Consider the following 20,386-nt stretch of genomic DNA (forward strand, 5'->3'; position numbering starts at 1 on the left):
ATATCAAAACTATGTCTTCCAGACTGATATATTCAATTTGGAAATGGAATGTAAACATCTGCCCTGCTAGTGCATCAGTAAGGATACAGAATACAACTATACAATTCCTACTTACAGGTTGCTATATTTTCTACAGAATTTCTAAAGAATTTTATTTATTTTAATTCTGCATATCCCTCTTATACATTGCTTGCTGTTAACATCACCTTAAACTGTTCAGTCATTTGACAGAATGATTACTAGTACAGCGATCTTGTACTGAATTCTTCTAAAATCAAGCACTTTATTGTGTACTCCTTCAACCTAGTTATGTGTTCTGCTGCATTGTAATTTATAATATTACACACCTGTTTTATGTTTGCTTATTCTTAGTTAAGATGTAATATTTGATACTGGCTTGTATGTTCTTTGTTAATGTCTGTGTTACATGCAACTTATATATTCTTTGTATACTTTATAGTTTCCTGTTAGGCCTGGGTCATGGTTGAAAAGGGTCTTGAACCAGTTCCCTTACTTGGTTAATAAAAGAAAATAAATAATACTTGTGTAGAGGTAAAAATAGCAATGGTGTAAGAGAAATCAGGCTCATTAGTGGAAAATATCACTGTTTTCTTGGCCATTTTGGAACTACCAAAATTATAACAGCCCTATAAGATTAGAAGAATTTGAAAAATGCCAAAGATCAGAGTTTCTTTTAGATACATTAACTAGTAATTGCCTATACAAACTACAAGCCAATGAATTGTCAAAGCCTTCTTTGTATGGCTTTCTGAATGCATATCATGTACTTAAAATGAAAGTATTGTCAGGACAGGGGAATCATTTTACATGAGGTAGACTTATGGTAAGGTCAGTGATACGTAAGAAGAAGAATATGTCCTTAGAATTGAGCTTGGAGGGGCTCCTGAGGACATACTCCTCCAGTATCCCTGACTTTGGCTTAAAATGTTACTGTATCTCCTAAACTTTATGAAGTTTTAAGAAACAGTGCTACATTACAGTCAATAAATAATGATAATCACTGGACTCACAGACTTGTTAGTAAGTGGATGTTAATTCATGCCATTTTATTCTGTTAACTTTCTACATCAGTATTACCAAAATTTAAAAGGTGTCCCTAATTTGGGGCCTTTGTCCCTGATTCTTTTTGCCTTTTCCCCTGATTCTAGAAACAAGAGGATAACAGCTATGCCTGGGGAGGAGATGCCAGGTTTAGAAACTGCATTTTCAAAATGGATAACAATACTTCTGTTAGTCAAATAATTATGAAATTAAGAGGGACCCCTAAGGAATGAGTACCAGGTTTAGAATCTGCATTTCCAAAATGGATGAGAATACTTCTGTAAGTCAAGTAATTATAAAACCACCAAAGAGTTTCCTCAGTAAACCTAATTTGTCTGCATAGGGAAATTAGATGGTAGTGATTAACATGTCTGAAGACCATCTTTAGGTCAAGGAATGGTGCTCCAGTTAGACAGCCCATATCCACATTAAGAAAGATGTGGCCAGAAAACTACAGCAGTGCATTTACCATGTTAAGGCAGGATTAAAAAACATGCTGGGTTTAATTTATTAAGTTATGACAATTAATATTGGAAAATATTTGTTTATAAACCTTTTTACTGCAAGGGAGTCTGCAATACATGAAGGTCATTCAGACAAATTCTAGGGTGAAGCACTGTCTTACTATGATGGACAGCTGTATAACATTTAGATAAGAAGTTGTACACTGCTTTAGCTGAAATAGTTGGTAGATTTAAAAATAAACTGAATTCATTGATGTGTGAGGTGAGAAGTTCCATGGGAGGTATGCAGCACTACAAGAGTCTGAGCAATGTAATATGAGGTGGTCTTATATATCGTGTTGCTTTGTTTCAAACATATTCACTTTTACAGGGTTCATATAGTAGGTGTCTAATTACCTCCCATATTCTACAGAGTTTTCTACCCTTGCCAATTAACCTTTGCTGATCCCTTTTCTTCAGCTACAGCGCCTTCATAATTAGCACAAAATTACTTTTATTCTTCTACTTTCAATTATTCACTTCATTTGGCATCTTTTCTCCTTTTATTCTTGTATTTAGACAAATGTACGTATTCTGTTAAAATTATATAGATGTATTGCATTTATACTATGAAACCTAAAAGTTACAGCTAAGTCTTGGAAATATTACTGTTAAACAGATGAGGAACCCAAGTTCTTCTTGTAAACATTGCATTGGAGATGCTTATTGTTGTTTTCTATTATCTCAAGCATGTAACTGTTATATCTTTATTTTACTGTCTTTGATTTGTTTATACTTGTCTTTGCCCTGAGTCATGTCTAAAAATGGTCCTCAAACCAGTTGCTTACCTGGTTACCATATACAAAATACCATGTTAACTAATGCCTCCCACACATACTCCAGTTGCTCCCTCTTCTACAGACCATTTTACTATTTTTTCCAGTGCTAAGTATGTAATGGATGTTGTCCTAAATAGAGGATACTGGGCACCACAGCTGATGTCTATAGTGATTGTTCTACACAACTCTTGCTCTGATAGGCATCACCTACTGTATGTGCTACTGCCCTTTACTCCATTCAATTTTTGGGTGAGTTTGAAGTAAAAACACCCACCTTGTTTTTGGGAGGAACCCCAAACAGACAAAGGGAGAACATGCAAACTCTACACTGGCAATAGCCAGAGGTCAGGCTTGAACCTTGTACCTTGTTCGTATCAGGTAAAGACCTTAACCATTATGCAATCCACATCCTGCCCCATTAATGGGCAAGGCACTTGGACACATTTCTGCAATCCCAGTGGGGAAACCTTTATCCTTACTGTGCTCCCAGACATGTGCCCCCAAATATATGTGAGTAGGCTAAGCCTCATCACTCCTCCATTCCACTATGTCACTTCCAGAAGATGCCTGAGCCATGAATAAAATTCAGGTCACCCGGGTCATAGTCAATCCCTCTATGCCAACAAAAGCCAACTAATTTTTGATAATAATGAGACTGGTAGTACCTTCATTTATACTGTGTTATACTCAGCCTGTAAATGTTAAACACAGACTATTGTTAAATAACTTACTAAAACTAGCAAACTTTTAGGATGCAGATGAAAACTCACTGATCCACATATAACATATCAAAAGTACTTTATAATCCAGCAGTAAAAATGTCAGCAATCCAAGAATAAAATGAAGGTATTTAAGTGCTTTCATTTAAACTAGGTACTGTAAGTCTGGAATGTTCTATTGAAATCAAGACCATTCTAAGGAAACATGATTAGAAACAGTAAAAGAGTCACAGAAAGCAAAGGAGCATACCCAGATTCAGATGCATCTTATAATTGTAACAGGATCTATCATGTTTAAAAACATGGCTCTCTGGCAAATTTAAGTTTTAAAATAACCTTGCATAAAATAGAGTTCATTTATAGTATCATGATTACAACAATGCCAAACCCAAAACAAAATGTACTACAAGTTTTGCTTAGTAGCTTACCCATGTCTGACAATCATCATTTCATAAGTCTGGATCATTTTTTCAAGAAAGGTTTTAACGGGTTGAACATTCTGTGTTTTGCAGCATTCATGTGCACTTTCCAGGAACAGCTAAAATGACAGCCATTTCAGAGAGATTTAAATAGATGGTTAACATGAGTAGAAAACATGCACATGGCTGCTCTTAAGTCATTTTCAGAATTTAAAAATTGTTTTATTTAGGAAATACAATATAATACAGAACTGCATTAGTGTTTTTGTACATTAAAACTCGGAATAGTATGTTATCTGCCTGTAGTCATCTGTCACATAACTTTTTTTCAACTTGTTAATTCTTGCATTAGGGTGCATAGCTGGTCAACATTCAGAACAGTGTACAGCTGTATAAATCATTCAATTTAGAATGCAATCCTGCAACATTCAAATGTAACCGAATGAAAACTTGTGGCTTGTACTGTGTGCATGAAGTTGACTGTTTAATTTTTATTTTAAACACGTAAGCCTAAAACCAAAGATGTTTCTGTTTTTAAGATATGAAGATATAGCCATAAATAAACAGTGTACAAACACAAATGTCTTTGCAAGCACGGGAATGTAGGTTTCCTATTGTTCCAAAGTAGTGTAAGGGAAAAAGTTCTCAACGGTGAAAACTATTTGAAAGAAAACATTATGATAGTTAAGAAATATCCCATTCTGATAACTGTAGAGTATATATATATATATCTCACCTTGCTGACACATTCAGATTCCTGATAGTGACAGTCTGGAATTAAAAGAAACTACTAAAAAATCTAAAAACAATATCCAAAGAAAAAAAAGACTCATCTAAATGCATGCATTTCTTCAAAGGCACTGCCTTACAGCCTACTACCGTAAGAACTTTTTCAACAGCACAAACTGTGGCTGCACACATAAATTAATCGGCTTTCAGACGTTTACAGTTGGTGCATTTCAGAATAAATTCAAACACACTACACTAGACATTTAGAAAATGCTCATTCAGATGCTTTCTTACATTTTTTTGAAGCATTATCTGGCTTTGGTTGTTTCTCAGTTCCTTCTTTACAGTGCATATCCAGTCTATTTTCTCTGACAGACTGACAGGAAATATATAAAACAGTGATTTATTTGCTTGTTCGGGCAGAAATTTGAAAGAACTTTAGCTGACCTTGTCCTGAATGTTCCATTGTTTTTATGAAGATTCTAAATAGTTGTATGACCAGTGTCCCCATATGCAGGAGCTTTGTACTAAATATAATGTAAAAGTTGGCCACCAAAGTAAGAAAGTACAGTTGTGTAAGAACTTACCATAACAATAAGTGTGAAAAGAGACTTAGGGACACAGGTGGACAGTGGTCTCACCTTCGATAACCACATCACCACAACAGTCAGGAAATCTTTCTATGTGGCACACCTCATCACTAAGGGCTTTTCATCCAGAAAAAAGGAGGTTTTTGTCCCACTGTTCTCATCCCTCATTAGACTCATTATAGAATACAACGCCCCATTTGGTATATACCTCTCAAGACATCTGCAACAACTGGAAAAGTCACAGAAATACCTCACTAAAAGAATCACAGGCCTAAAGCAGATGTACTATGCTGACCGCCTTAAGAAACTCCAACTCTGTCGCATATCGTCTACTCTGAGGCGATCTCTGCTTAACATACAAGGCCATGTCAAACCCAGAGCTGTTGGACATTCTACACTTAAAGAAATCCCAATCCCTCAGAGCCACACGCTCCAGGGATCTAAATCTTGTCATTACAATAAACAAAACATGCTGGAGAGATAGGTTCCTGACCCAGACACTCCCCAGACTCTGGAATAGACTGCTCATACATGTCAAGTAGAGCACCTCTTTGGCCGTCTTCAAAAGGAACCTTGATGATTGGATGGGAGAAAGGAAATTCACCCCAGGGATCACGTCAATTGCCCTGCTAGACAGGGGTCCAGGGAAGTAAATAGTGTGGGAAGAAATAGCCAAGGAACTCTTATGGCTAGGCTTGTATAGGCCCTAGGGCCGATAGCCTAGTACCAACCTAATAGATGCCTGACTGATCACTGTTGCAGTATTACTGAAAAGTGGGATGTCCCGCCAGTGACAGTCTTACATCTGGCCAGGTTACCAAAACCTAGGCATCGCCTTCTCACTCTGTATGTCTAACATATGACCCAAGCACACCAAATCTATGAGGTATATATGAAGAATATAAGGCATATATGGGTGTGAAGTACCTCAGGACTTTTTTGCCCCGACCCAAAGCCAAGAATAAAAAAGAAAGGCTGAAAAAAAATCAACTGCACAAGCTAAAGTAGTTTCAACTGCAAAAAAAGGTCCAACAGAACAGACTACGGAGGTACAGGAACATGCGTAGGAATGCAGAAGATGATTCGATGAAGAAGATTTAGGAGAGACAGGATGAAGGTGAGAGGAAATGAAGATGTCCAGCAAAGATGGATGAATTGTGTGAGAGAAACATGACTGGAAAGTAGGAGAATTGCACTGAATCAAGAGAGGTGGTGACAGTTGATACAACACCCTGACCGCATGTAGAAAACGGGGAAAAGGGGAATGATGATGATCAACTGGAAGAGGGGGAAAATAAGTGACTCCTACCTCATCCAAAGGAATAGTAATAATAAAAATATAGGGGAAGGAGAGTGGGTTGTAATGCTGCAACATTGATCAGTCAGGCATCTACTGTTATGCTAAGTTCTTACATAACTGTACTATGACTTTCCTATAATCGCTGTCTATGGCATCACATAGAATACTAGGCTAACAACCCAAGGGCCATTTTAAGCCTAGCTAAGTTACCTAAAATAAAATTTGACTGGTAAAGATACCCAAATCTTTTGTGGAGGGTTTATATTCTTATGTAGACAAACACTTATAAGTTTCCTCTTTCTAGCAGAGACATGGGTCACAGCCCACAAGTATATATGTGGTTTATCCATTCACTGGTTCAGGTTCTGCTTGAAAAAATGCAGGGAAAAACTCATGGATGGGAAGCCTGTTCCAGGGAAGGGAAAGCCTCTGAGACATATACCTGTCCCTCTAGCACATTTTATGTATGTTGCTGGCAAGGTTTATGTCCCTAGATTTGGTGTTTCTGATGCTAATTATTTATTTTTTTTGGACTGTGAGGAGGTTTTGTAGGCTAGGCATATGTCATCTGTCAGTAGCCTATAGGAAACTGAATACAGAAACAATAATATGATGTGGTGTGCATAGGACTTGTTTTCTACCTCTTATATTTTTTGTGAGAAATCTCTGCTCCAATTGCTGCATACATCTGTTGAGATGTATACAGGAGGAAGCATTGTACTCAACAATGGGTCTTATGAGAGCAGAGTACAATGGGACAATATCTTCTTTGGACCTAGATGGTATACATTTAGTTATAAGTTTTGCATGGAATGATTTCCTCACCACAGCAGAAACATGTTCGTCAAATGCCAAATCTCTGTCTAAATGTGTTCCCAAAGACCCTGACTAAAGGACTTACCCTCAGAGGTGTATTATCAATGTGGTAGTTTTCAGGGGTGGCAATCTTGCTAAAAGAATCTATGAAATATTTCTTAGCACTGAGTTTTAGGCCATGATTCTGGCATCATTTATTAGTCTGTGTCAGGCTCTGTTAGAGGATATTTGAATCTTGGGGAGAACTGATGACTGTCCCCAATTTGACATTAGCCTTGACTTCAGAGAAGTAGGTGCCAAATGGCAGTTGCCCCAGCTCTGAGCCCTGGAGGACCTCACTAGTAACCTGCATTTTTGTGAAGGAAAATTCCCCTGCTCGATCTTATTGGGTCCTGTCAATGAGCTATCTAGCTATCCAGCAGGGGATGTATGGGTTAATACCTAGTTTAGTGAGCTTGTTAACAATAACCGAGTTGGCCTAAGTGTCAAATGCCTTGGCCAGGCTGATGTAGGCAGTAGGTAGTGATTTGCCCTCATTCATCACTTTAGTAACCGTCTCAAAGACAACCACCAGATTTAGCAGGCAAGACATGTCCTTGAAATACCCAAACTGACTAGGGGGGTCCAGTGTTTGCAGGTTACCTTTGTCATAGTTTATGATATCCATGATTATTCTCTCTATAGCCTTGCACACCAGACTTGTCAGGCACTTTCTGAGGTTTGGGGATGGGTTGCCTTGTGCAAAGCAGTCCTACTTTTAATATATATGAAGCCGGCTTACTGGCTTTGAATGAATAGAGATTCTAGTTCATGGTTCATGCTATTATGGAGGCATCCTGGGATATTATTAGGACCCATCAATGCAGTGTTCTTGGCCTTGGAAAATGCCTTGAGGACCAGTTCTCTAGTGATGGTTGAGGATGAGATGGATGTCAGATGGATGGATGTCAGAATTTCCTAAGGAACACCTGGCAGGGAGTAAAGATTGAGCCAAAATTTTCAGCCAGGAGATTAGTTACATGTTCTGGTTCAGTATAGGTGGCACCATTTAAAATTAATTCAGTAGACTGTAGAATACTGCCTTTAAGTTTTTGGACATAGTCAAGGAAAGCCTTGTAGTTGTCATTGACCTGGATAATTAGAAGTTATGTACCTACCATAACGTTCCATGTTAGTTGTCTTCTCTCGCCTTCTTTCTTGCTGGATGGGTTCGGAGCCGATCCTCGGCCGACGGGCACTAGCTTTAGCTCGAGAACTCCTTTTACCAGCTCGAGGCAACCCTATATCCCATGATGCAAGGCGGAACTACCTCAGATCTCGTTTGGCAGCTAACTAACCCTGCTAAAGACTTATCCTAATATAATTAGGAACCATGGTTCCTAAAAGAAGTCCTCATAACAATGCTCCAGAGGAAGCAATCTAATAGGAACTCTCCAAGATCTGTCCAGGCCAGGGGAAGGAGGGAGGAAGAAAGAAGCGAGAAGACAACTAACATGGAACGTTATGGTAGGTACATAACTTCTAAATGTTAAGTTGTCAATCCATTCTTGCTGGATGGGACAGCGTCCTAGCACCTGTATCCCGGGTGGCTCAATGGAACAGACTCTTGAGAACAGTGGAACCAAAACTGGCCCTATCTCTGGAGGCCAAATCCAACTTGTAATGAGACACAAAGGTATGAGGCGTGGCCCAAGTAGCTGCTGCACAAATAGTGTCAATGGGAAGTCTATCCTGAAAGGCTACAGAAGTGGATAGACTCCTGGTGAATGTGCTTTTGGCTTAGAAGATAGTTGTTTGCCCTTAGAGAGTACACATAGGAAATGGTGGAAGTCAACCATCTAGATAAGGTCACTTTAGATACTGGAAGACCCAACCTGTTTCCTGCATAGGAGACAAACAATTGGTCTGATTTTCTAACTTGTTTAGTCCTATGTAAGTAGTACCTGAGCTGACGATGAACATCCAAAAATGCAGCTTCTGTTCAGCTCTGTCAGAATAGTTAGGAAAGAAAACTGGTAGATCAATAGATTGGTTAATATTGGCTTGAGATACAACCTTGGGAAGAAAGGAAGGGTTAGTTCTGAGCGAAACCCTATCCTTATGAAACACCAGATAAGGTGAACGAATACAGAGGGCCTGAATCTCAGAAACTCTTCTTGCAGAAGTAACAGCCAGCAAAATATAGTTTTCCATGTCAACAACTTTAAAGAACACGTAGCAGACGGTTCGAAGGAGGTAGAATTAGGGATGCCAACATTAAGTTCAGATCCCATTGCGGAGGAGGATGTTTCACAGGCGGTTTTAGGAGAAAACTCCTCTCAAAAGGCTTTGCATAACCTATGAGACATGATGTTATTGTCCTGCAAGCCAACATGAAATTTGGAAATAGCAGCCATTTGTACTTTGACTGTAGATGATGATGATCCCGAATGAAAAACCTCCGCCAGGAAATCCAAAACAGAATGTATAGGAGCGGTGAAAGGATCAATATTTCTGGCGTTTGCCCAAATAGAAAGCGTCGCCACTTGCTAGCATAAACAGTTCTAGTGGACGACTTTAAAGAAGACACTAAAATGTCTCTGACTGAGTCCGAAATCATTGGTAGCCTGGCTAGGGAAGGAAGTGGAGCAACCAAGCAGTGAGGTTGAGAGAATGAATGGCCCGGTGCTGCTGACCCGACTGGTGGATCAAAAGATCCGGAACTGGGTCCAGATGCCAGGGCTGCACCAGAAGGTGATGATGTAGAGAGGAAACCAAATTTGTCGAGGCCAATATGGAGCAATGAGGATCAATTTGGCTCTCAAAACGGTGGCTTTCTGAATGACTTGTGGAATCAATGGAAAGGGAGGAAAAGCATAAAGAAGTCCCCGAGGCCAATCCTGGGTTAGAGAGTCTCTCAAGGGTTGGCCTGGAAGAGGAAATAGTGTGAAGTAATCTGGGCACTTGCTGTTTTGAGGGGTAGCGAAAAGATCGCAACAAGGGGTGCGCAACAAGGGGTGCCCCACTTCAGAAAAATCTGATCCACTACAGACTGATTGAGAGACCACTCGTGAGGCATCAGAATAGATCTGCTTAGCCTGTCCGCCAATAGGTTGGACCTGCCGGGGATGTGCGTTGCTATCAGAAACCGCTGAGAAGAGATCGCCCATTGCCAAAGTCTGAGAGCTTCTCGACATAAGGGATAGGACCTGGTTCCGCCCTGTTTGTTGATGTACCAGACCACGGACATGTTGTCCGTCTGTACTGCAATAGTCCCTGTGGGAAGAAAGTCGTCGAGGGCTTGCAACGTTAAAAGCACTGCTCTCATCTCCAGGACATTTATGTGCAGGTGGTATTCTATGGGTTGCCACGTCCGTGGACCATCCTGCCCTGATAATGCCCCCACCCGATCAGAGAGGCATCCGTGGTGACTGTGGCAACTGGAGGAGGGGAACAAAGGTCGGCCCTGATGAAGAAGAGGGAAGATATCCACCATCGTAGATGAGCCCTGCAAGACTGTGTCACTAAGATCTCGTGTCTCATGGGCAGATCGTGGTACGACCACTGCGTGAACAACATCCACTGCAGGAGGCATGTGGAAGCGAGCCAGTGGAAGAAGAACAATGGCTGCAGCCATTAGGCCTAGAACTTTCAAGACAAACCTGGCTTTGACCTTGTTGCTTTGTAACAGAAGCTGAACAAATTTCTGGATGTCCAGAATCCTTTGATTTGTTAGCCTGGCTAACATTTTATCTAACTCTGCCTATAAAGGTGATAGATTGGCAAGGCAGCAGAGAGGATTTTTCAAATTCACGAAATTCCTAGACTCTTGCAAAGCTGTAAGGTGTAGTCTCTGGACCGAAGAAGCTGATCCTTGGAGGTGGCGGAGAGGAGCCAGTCGTCCAAATAAGGAAACACTTGGAATCCTCGGCGTCTCAGGTGAGCTGTGACCACTGCCATGCATTTGGTGAACACTCTGGGGCTGAAGTGAGGCCAAAGGGCAGTGCTCTGAATTGGTAATGACTGGCTCCCAGGCGGAGAAACCTTCTGGGCGTCTGTGAATCTTTATATGATAGTGCATCCTGAAGGTCTATCGAGCACATCCAGTTGTCCTTGCCCAGAAAGGCAGAATGGATTGCAGCGTGACCATCCGAATCTTGCCTTTCTGACAGACTTGTTTAGTCTGCTTAGGTCTAGTATTGATCTCCAATCTCCCGTCCTTTTGGGGACCAAAAGAATCTTGAGTAGAAGCGGATCCTACTTGGTCTGCGGCACTGTTTGGATGGCTCTTTTCCCAGGAGTTTTGAAACTTCCTGTTTTGCCAAATCCTTTGACGGGTGAGATGTCTGGAAGGGATTGTAGAGGTCGGAAACCTTTCAAGGGATTTTGTAACCCTCGGATATAATCGACTGTACCCACTTCTCTTGTGATAGGGATTGCCAGGCTACTGGGTACAGCGAAATTCTTCCCCGACTGCCTCCAAGGGTGGACAGTCGGGCAACACCTCAGGGATGCTGAAAGGGCTTCTCAGGAAGAGGCTCCCTGTTGCCCTGGTTCTGAGGACCCCCTGCCTCTAGGGCGTCTATTATTGTTACCCCTCTGCCTCTGGGGGTAAACTGACCACGTGTGTCCGGTGTAGCTCCTTGGGCTTTCGGAACCACATCTTCCCCTTCTGACCCTTGGGATATGGTCTAGAAGGAGTGGAAAACTGGACTCCAACGGCAGAAAGAGTTTTACCGTCTTGTTCACATCTGGTCAAAGTATCCTTCACCTGAGGTCCGAACAAAGCCGAACCGTCAAAGGGTGTTGGTGAAGGACGCCTTAAAGGGGTCTGCAAAATTACACAGCCACATCCAGGCTTGGCGTCTAAGAGCAACACCTGTGCCTGCGGCCCTGCTCATTCCATCGGCTGCATAAGATATGAGCATGGAGGAGTTAGATATCGAATTCAGGATAGCTAGCTGAGAGGCAATCTTTCCTGAGCCCCAGCAGCTGAAGGATCCTGGACTACTTCTCCCAGTTCCTTGAGAATATCTCGTTGAAGCCTGGTGAAGTGACAAAGGTAATTCAGCGAACGCATTGCAAAGGTCGCTGAAGAAAACATCCGCTTTCCATACCTGTCCATGGTCCTAGAATCCTTATTAGGAGGATGGACAGGTACTGAAGGATCCGCCAGTTCCTTCTTAGTGGCCGCCACCACCATAGCATCCACAGAGACACCTTTGGACAGGAACTGTTTGTCCGAAGGGGCCGTGATGAACTTGGATGGTCTCCTGGGGACAGGTTCCACAGAATCTGGAGCAGCCACTACCTGCATGAGTGGGTCGAAGGCGGAGACACCCAGGAGGTGGAGGTGGGATCCAAAAGCCTCCAGGTATACCGACTCATCCTCGGAGGGGTCAATGGAGGCCAATTCCCCTCTGTTTGAGGAGCTCAAGGATGTCTGAAAATGAGACATCCTCAGAGGGGACCGTGGGGAACCCTCCGACTCATCTAAGTCGGTATCAGATGTAGTAGACTCAGGAGTCTGTGTGTTTCCTCTTACATGTCCTCTTCCGAGGGGTTCCCTGCAGGGTCAGGAGAAACCTCGGAAGAGGAGGAAATTCCCAGTGGGGAAACCTGGGGCGATGGATCCCTGGGCCTGAGAGCAAGAGGCTGGCAAGAGGCATCTGCAGGCACTGATGAGGGAGGAGCTAGAGGGATAGACCGTTGACCAGGCTCAGAGGCCAGGACACTCCTCATCACCTCAAGGCTCCTCTCCCGGGAGACCTGAACACACCAAGAAACAGGAATGGTCGGCTCCAAGGAGAGAAGGCTCCAGGTCGATGTCGGTGCTGAGCTTACCAAAGCCGAAGCTCCGAGGGAGAGCGGGGTCGGACAAGGGTCCGATGCCACTAGCCCTCGGAGCCGACAGTGGAAACCAAGACCGGATCCCTCCAAGGAAAGTCTCAAGGAGGAGATCGGAGCCGAGGATGACGGAGCCGAAGGATGTATCGGCTCGGCATCGAAACAGTCGCTGTCCCAAGAAGCTCCGGCTCCGAACTCTGGTGTGGAGTCGGAGGAGGAATCTCAAGAATTGGGGCTGTAGCCAAAGTCTGTTGAGACGGGCTATGGAGCATTTGGGCCAGTGCCTGAGATTTCAACAGCCTGCTTACCAACCTCTCCAAATCGTGGTCAGACAGCCTGGAAGATCTCGAAGATCGGCTCCGATGGCTCGCTCCGACAAAGAGGAGACCCCGGGCAGTGAATACTTAGTATCGAAGGGGACGGGATCTCTTACGGGCTGGAGCCATCGGCCGAAGTCCCTTGAACCCAGATGGGCCGAGGATCTCGGCCCGATGCTGGATAAAGTGAGCCGACAAGGCAACAGTAGTCAGGCGGCGGCACGAACCCACTACTCTAGCAGAAGAAGTCGGCTCCAGCAGGAGGCTTGGACACTGTAGCCTGAGCCTTCAGTGGCTTAAGAGGTTTTCCTGCCCCTTGCTTAGGAGGAGAACCTTCAGGTTTTAACAAACCTCGGAGGGTCAGTTTGTTCCTCCTTTCTTGCTGGGCTCTCTGGCTAAAGGCATGTCACCACTCACAGGACTCCTGCAGGTGCAAAACCCCAGGCAATACAGACAAGAAGTGTGACCGTGTGTCAGGGACATTTTCTGACAGGACTGGTCACACTTCTTGATGCCTGAGACCTTGCCTTCCCTAGACATCCTAAAAGGATATACACAAACAGTCCCCACAAACACACAACTTAATCCCTACACAGACACACAGGAAGAGAATAACTTGGAGAACTAGGCCTGACTAAAACTTTAACTGAAAAACTATTTTAAAAGTTTAAAAGGAAGGGAATAGGGTGGGCTGTACTAAATACAGGCTAACCTAACACTGAAGGAAATTAAACCCTAACTAAACTTTTTTCTTCTTTAACAAGAAAAAACTTACCTCAGCTGGCAAAGGAGACCTCTTTCGCTAAGTGGCAAACGAGATCTGGGGTAGTTCCGCCTTGCATCATGGGATATAGGGTTGCCTCAAGCTGGTAAAAGGAGTTCTCGAGCTAAAGCACCCATCCAGCAAGAATGAAGGCGAGATTGACAACTTAACATCTAATTTTACCTCAAATTTGGCTTTTTTATACTTTATTAACCCCCCTGAGTTGCTTGTTACTTACTCCTAAAACCTTCCTCCTATAACTAATTTCTCTCCTCTACCTAACCTTCTGCTTATAGTCTCTGTACTATTCTCTCTTCTTCTTATCCACACACTACTTCTTTCCTTCCTTCCTCCACCTAAAACTTTCTCCTCTCTCACCCTCTCTTTCTTTATTCTTCTTATGAACACCCACTTATTTACCAGCCAGAACTTATAAATAAACATACAGCTATCTTCCACACCTCTCTTACAGCTATCACCTTCCCAAATTCCATAGGCACTATCATCTTACCTACACCTTTCCCTCTGATAAAAAACTAAAAGTAATCTCACACCCAGACCTAATACTCCAACCCTACAAGATGGTGATATTCACCCCAATCCAGGCCCATCAAATCCCTCAAGTATCTAATCATAGGTCATCTAAATATATAAATAACAAAGTACCCTATTTACATGCCCTGTTAGATATTCACCACTTTGACATTGACCTGGCTAAAACCAGCCACCAAAGACACGGAAATTATATAATATACATAGGCTTGAAAGGTGGTGGTGTGGCTATTCTATTTAAGAACCATCTTAGCATCTCCACCCTCCCAGCCTGCCCAACCCAAGATCCTAATGTTGAAGCCATCATCAAAACTTCAGTTAAATGCTAAGCCCTGTACATCATCTGTATGTACATACCTCCAGGCAACAACATACCAATCTTAGAAAACTTCCTTAGTTGGACTTCCACAAAATAGACTGGAATACTATTAGTAGCAACAATCCCTCCTGTCATATAAACCTATATTTACACAATCCATTACCACCACTACTAGGTTTAATAAACCAAATAAGAAACAGAGTATCTTAGACTGGATACTCATAAACAAAGTTAATGTCTCTTACAAAGTAGGAAGCCCAATGACCTCAGTGACCACTGCCTATCCAGAGTCAAGACCGACTATCTAAACCTTCCTAACACTAGAATAAACTTTAACAGTGATTTGTTTCAAAAGGATCTCGAAACATGTAACTGGAAACTCTTAAAATCACTTCCTCTTAATGAAGCAGTATCATTCTTTAACTCAACCTTCCTTTCCATTTTGGATAAACATATGCTCTATTAGAATGAAGTCTAATACAGCCCCATGGCTCTCTAAGGAAACAAAGAAACTAATTCACAGTAAAAATAAAATTTGGGCCAAATGGAGACACCACAGAATCACCTCTGATTTTCATCATTTTGCAAACTTAGAAATCTCCAAAAAAAGCAATTATCTCTGAAAAAGAACTATTACTGTGATCTTCAAACAACCCAATTATACAAGCCAAAACAATTCTGCTCCTCAATCAATAAACTCCTTTCTCCTGGTTCAGCTAAAACTCCCTCCCTATAGCCCAGACAACCCTAGCCATACTGCTAACGCCTTCAACACCTTTTTTATTGAAACCATTCAATCTCTTGCTAGACAACTGAACACCAATAACTTTTACCCTCCAAATAATCTTATGGATTCATCCCAATCACTCTTCATCCAATCCCTACCTCCTTCATCTATAAGCTTATTCTCAAACTTAAACCCTGTACCCCCTCTGCTGACAAACCTCTCTTTCTTCAAACAGATTGCATACCCTATATCTTTACTCATTAATAGGACTATCCAAGAAGGAACCATACCAGATATATGGAAAATCTATCATCTCCTCTTGCTAAGATTATGGAGAAATGCATTCATCAGCAACTCATACATTATCTCTCTTCTCACAACATAATTGCCAACTGTCCCCACCATAGCACCTCCACTGCCCTCCTTTCTTTTGGATACTATCAACAACTATCGAAACTCCAACATCTTCTCATCTGCTCTATTTATTGACCTCTCCAAAGCATTTGACATGGTGAACCACTCTTCCCTTATTAATATACTTAAATGGTTTATCTTAACAACAGACATCAAGCCGTCCTTTGGGACAATCATATCTCTCTCTATTGCCTGTTTCAATTGGAGTCCCACAGATCCTCTTCTCATCTCAACACAGTCATCCCTCAAGCTACCTGCATCCAATAACAATCATTTGCTCAGCATCCACCCCACAGAACTACTGTCTCTAACTCAAACTACCTTTAACACTGTACAAACTTGGTTTACTAGACGATACCTCCTTAAAACAAAAACTTCTCCTTTTTCTCCTACCACTCGAGCCTCCCCATTAAACTTCAACATTTTGTCTAATGACTCTACTGTTATTTCTCCTGACACAACAACTAAACTGCTAGGAACATCCGACAACAATCTGACTTTTGATCATAACACCATCAAAACTGTTAAAAAAATAGGATCATTCCTTTTCTCACCTTCTACCAGAGCTACCATTGCCCACTCCCATCTTATATCACTAACCTAAATAAACTTTGCCCGATTTGCCACCAGCAACCCTTTCAAAACACACCACTGTCACAACCTAAAACTCCTAGGCTGGCTTGAGCTACAAAACTGTCTTTTGATCTCACAACTTACCATCACAAGATACTCTATCAACCTTATTACTTTCTCAACTCTTAATCCCTTACAATAATCTTACCTCTCTTCTTCCAAACTCATGACTAAATCAGTATCTTTTCACTAATACTATAGGAAGGATATGGAATCAGCTACCCACTGATATCACTCTAACTTCCTCCTTACCTCTGTTCAAACAAAAATCAAACTGTGTTCCAAAATCACTGGCTCTGTTCCTGTTGGTTCATTCACCTCCACCACTCACTTTACTTAGTAAATATACTTACTTCTTATTGCCCTGTTACTATCCTCCTAACCTACTCTTCCTTCTCTCCCCTGTCCTCTTATACACATTCTAACCCTTCTCCTCTCCAGACTATTTCTTCTCCTCCTTTTTATTCCCTTCTTATCTCCTGTTTTACTTCTCTTCTTCTTATTTCTTTTGAAACCTTCTTGCTAATCCTAATTTTTCATAATGCTTTATACTGAACAACAATTTTTTTTTTTTTATAGTATGTTCCTTAGATACTTCATGTATATTTATTTTTTTGTTTATTCATGTTACTAAATGATAATTCACTTTGTACTTAATTATGTACTCTGTAAATTGTCCCATTGAAATATAGTATGAGTGGAGCTTTTCTCCTCGGGCCTCTACTGAAAATGGACATATATCCAGCTAGACTAGCCCGGTTAACAAATGTAAAATAAATAAAAATAAATAAAATAAAATTGTTTGGGCTGATGAGGGAACTTTACCTTGCTGAGTATTGCCCCTCTTAGTTTTTGCCACAAGTTTCTTCCTTTTCTTGTACAGCCTATTAATGCTGGAATTCCACCAGGATGGCTTGTTTTTTTGTGCTGGCTCTGCACTTTGGGTAGGTGCAGCAGTTTCTGTAAAGCTATTGATATGGTTATACAGGACTTCTGTGAATGTTTCTGCAGAGACAGAAGTATTCACTGGGTTTGGGGGGGGTGACATTTATTTAGAGTGTCACTTAAAAGTGGGACGTTCCCCTTGGAGTAATTCTTAAAAGTTCTATGGTTTCCAGGTGTTCCTGGTTTTATATTTACCTCAAAGGAGACAGCTTCATAGGTAGGTACTAGGCTATCGACCCTAGGGTCCATAGAAGCCTAGCCAAAAAATGTACCCTGGCTTTCACCACCCAAGAAAATTATTTTCCTGTGCCCCTGTCAAGCAGAGCCACAGAAGTGATCCCCGGGGTGAATTTCCCATTTCCCATCCAATCATCAAGATTTTTCTTGAAGAGTGCTAATGAGGAGCTCTGTTTGACATAGATAGCTAGTCTGTTCCAGAGTATGGGAAGTCTCTGGGACAGGAATCTATCCCTCCGGCATGTTCTGTTTATTGTGGTGACAAGGTTTAGGTCCCTAGAGCATGTAGCTCAGAGGGATTGGGATTTCTTTAAGTGGAGCATGTCCAACAGCTCTGGGTTTGACATATCTTTGTATGTTAGGCAGAGATCGCCCCTGAGTAGGTGATATGCGATGGAGTAAAGCTGTAGTTTTTTGAGACGTTCTGCATAGGGCATCTGTTTGAGGCCAGTAATCCTCTTTGTGAGGTATTTCTGTGGTCTTTCCAGTTGTTGTAGATGTCTTGTGAGGTACATACCAAAAGGGGCATTGTACTCTATAATGAGTCTAATGAGTGATGAGTAGAGGGGAACAATGACCTCTTTTTTTTCTGGATGAGAATCCTTTTGTGATGAGATGAGCCACGTAGAAGGATTTCCTGACCACTGAGGCGATGTGATTATCAAAGGAGAGACTTCTGTCCACCTGTGTCCCAAGGTCTCATGACATTTTTGGCATTAAATAGACTACCAGCTATGTGGTAGTTCATGTGTACAGAGTTTTTACCAAAGGGTATGACAATACACGTTTTGGCATTGAATTTCAGGTCATGGCTTTGACACCAGGTACATGTCTCAGTGAGGATCTTTTGTAGTTTGTCCACATCATTAGGAGTTTCGATTATGGCTCCTAGTTTGCAGTCATCTGCAAACTTTGTTAGCCAAAGACCTTCTGTGTTGGCCTGCACTTCAGAGAAGTAGATACCAAACAGGAGAGGACCCAGGACTGAACCCTGTGGTACTCCACTTGTCACTGGTCTGATGTCGGATTTGGAATCCACTACTTTCACAGTGTGGGTTCTGTCCATGAGGCAGTTGGCAACCCATCTTGTGACATAGGGATTTATACCTAGTTTACTGAGCTTATCTATAATTCCAGAGTGGGGGATGGTGTTGAAAGCTTTGGCGAGATCCAGATAAGCTGTGTGTACCATTTTACCCTCATCTATGGCTTTGGTGACTGCTTCAAAGAAGTCAATCAGGTTTAGGAGACATGATCTGCCTTTTACAAATCCAAACTGGGTAGGGTCCAGAGTTTGGAGATTACCAATGTCTTTGTTTATGAGTTCCACAATGATACGTTCCATGGCCTTGCAGACCAGGCTCATCAGGCTAATGGGGCGGTAGTTCCTGGGGTCCGTCGTGGCTCCCTCTTTGTGGAGTGGGATAACCGTCGCGGTGCGCCATTCAGTGGGTACAAAGCCTGAGGTGAGGCTATGATTGAACATGGTACTTAGGTAGAGTGCCAGTTCATTCTGTAGTTCGTGTAGACAGCCTGGGATATTGCCAGGTCCCATGGATGCTGTGTTCTTGGCTTTGGAGAGTGTGTTTTTTTACCTGTGCAGCCATGATTATAGGAACTTTGCATTCTTCCAGTATAGAGATGGGCCCTCTAGGGGGTGAGAGGGGGGTAAAGTTAGCACTGAACCTATCTGCTAGGATGCTGGCAATATCAGTTGGTTCTGTATATTTAGTGCCATTGTGCTGTAACTCAGAGCAGATCTGAGTGTTCCCATTTAGAATCTTGACATAGCTATAGAATGCTTTGTGGTTGTCTTTAGAGTCAGTGGCAATTTTGTTTTTGTAACTAGCTTTGGAGGATTTTATGAGGGATCTCAGCTTCTTACTGAGGTTGACCAGGGAGTTCCTCCAGTCATGGGATTTTACTCTTTTTTGCAACAGTTTCTTTCTTCTGTTGTAGAGTTTGTTTATGGCAGAGGACCACCAGATTGGCTTCCTTTTTTTGGAGGATAACATCTTGGTTCTATTAGGGATAGCATGATCCATGCACTCGTGTAAGTGCTTATAAAGTGCATTTGTGTAGGATTCGGCAGTCATACCTCTACTGTCCGTCTGCATGGGTGTCATGAAGTTTGCCACTTCTGTCTTAAGAAGTGTGAAGCTGGCTTTGGAGAAGTTTTTTACGATGGTTCCCTAATTGGGGGTGGGGGTGGGGGAGGGATGTGGATGTCTAGGCTGATTAGCTTGTCGGATCTGACCAACGAGGAATTGACCTTCATGGTCTGAGCTGACAAGTGAGGACATTACACTGGTGGGGTTCAGATTTATGTCATTTGTGAGGATCAAGTCAAAGGGGTTTGAGTCCTTAGTAGGTGAATCAACTAGCTGGTTCAAAGTGTTTGCATGCATGAAGCACAGGAATCTCTCAGTGTATATGATGTGGGTCATGTATGATTCCCAGTTTATACTGAGCTAGCTGAAGTCATGCATGAATATGGTGTTAGGCTGGATGAGAAATACGTCGAGCACCTTTAATCAAGTGTTGTGGTTTTCCTGTGTCGTTGAGGGGGACCTATAGCTTGCAAGGATATGGTATGGGATCTTATTTATGGTGATGTGGATGTGGAGAAGCTCAAGTTCATCATGCTGATGGACCAGCCTTGAGGTGCATTTATTTTTAATGTATAAAGAGACACCTCCATCTTTTGCCCTTCCTGTACAATAGCTGGTCTAAATA

General features: G+C 42.1%; 1 protein-coding gene across 1 annotated transcript in view; it reads right to left on the reverse strand.

The window, feature by feature from the left end:
- Window positions 1-20,386, reverse strand: part of DNAH12 (dynein axonemal heavy chain 12) — a 4,520,724-nt gene that overhangs the window by 2,261,590 nt on the left and 2,238,748 nt on the right. The window contains exon 27 of the mRNA XM_044078497.1: window positions 3,492-3,601. Coding sequence (XP_043934432.1) covers window positions 3,492-3,601 — 110 coding nt within the window. The remainder of the gene's footprint in view (window positions 1-3,491; window positions 3,602-20,386) is intronic.

The sequence above is a fragment of the Protopterus annectens genome, chromosome 7.part1 (genome assembly GCF_019279795.1).
Source record: "Protopterus annectens isolate FY-2018-M chromosome 7.part1, PAN1.0, whole genome shotgun sequence".
Lineage (NCBI taxonomy): Eukaryota > Metazoa > Chordata > Ceratodontiformes > Protopteridae > Protopterus > Protopterus annectens.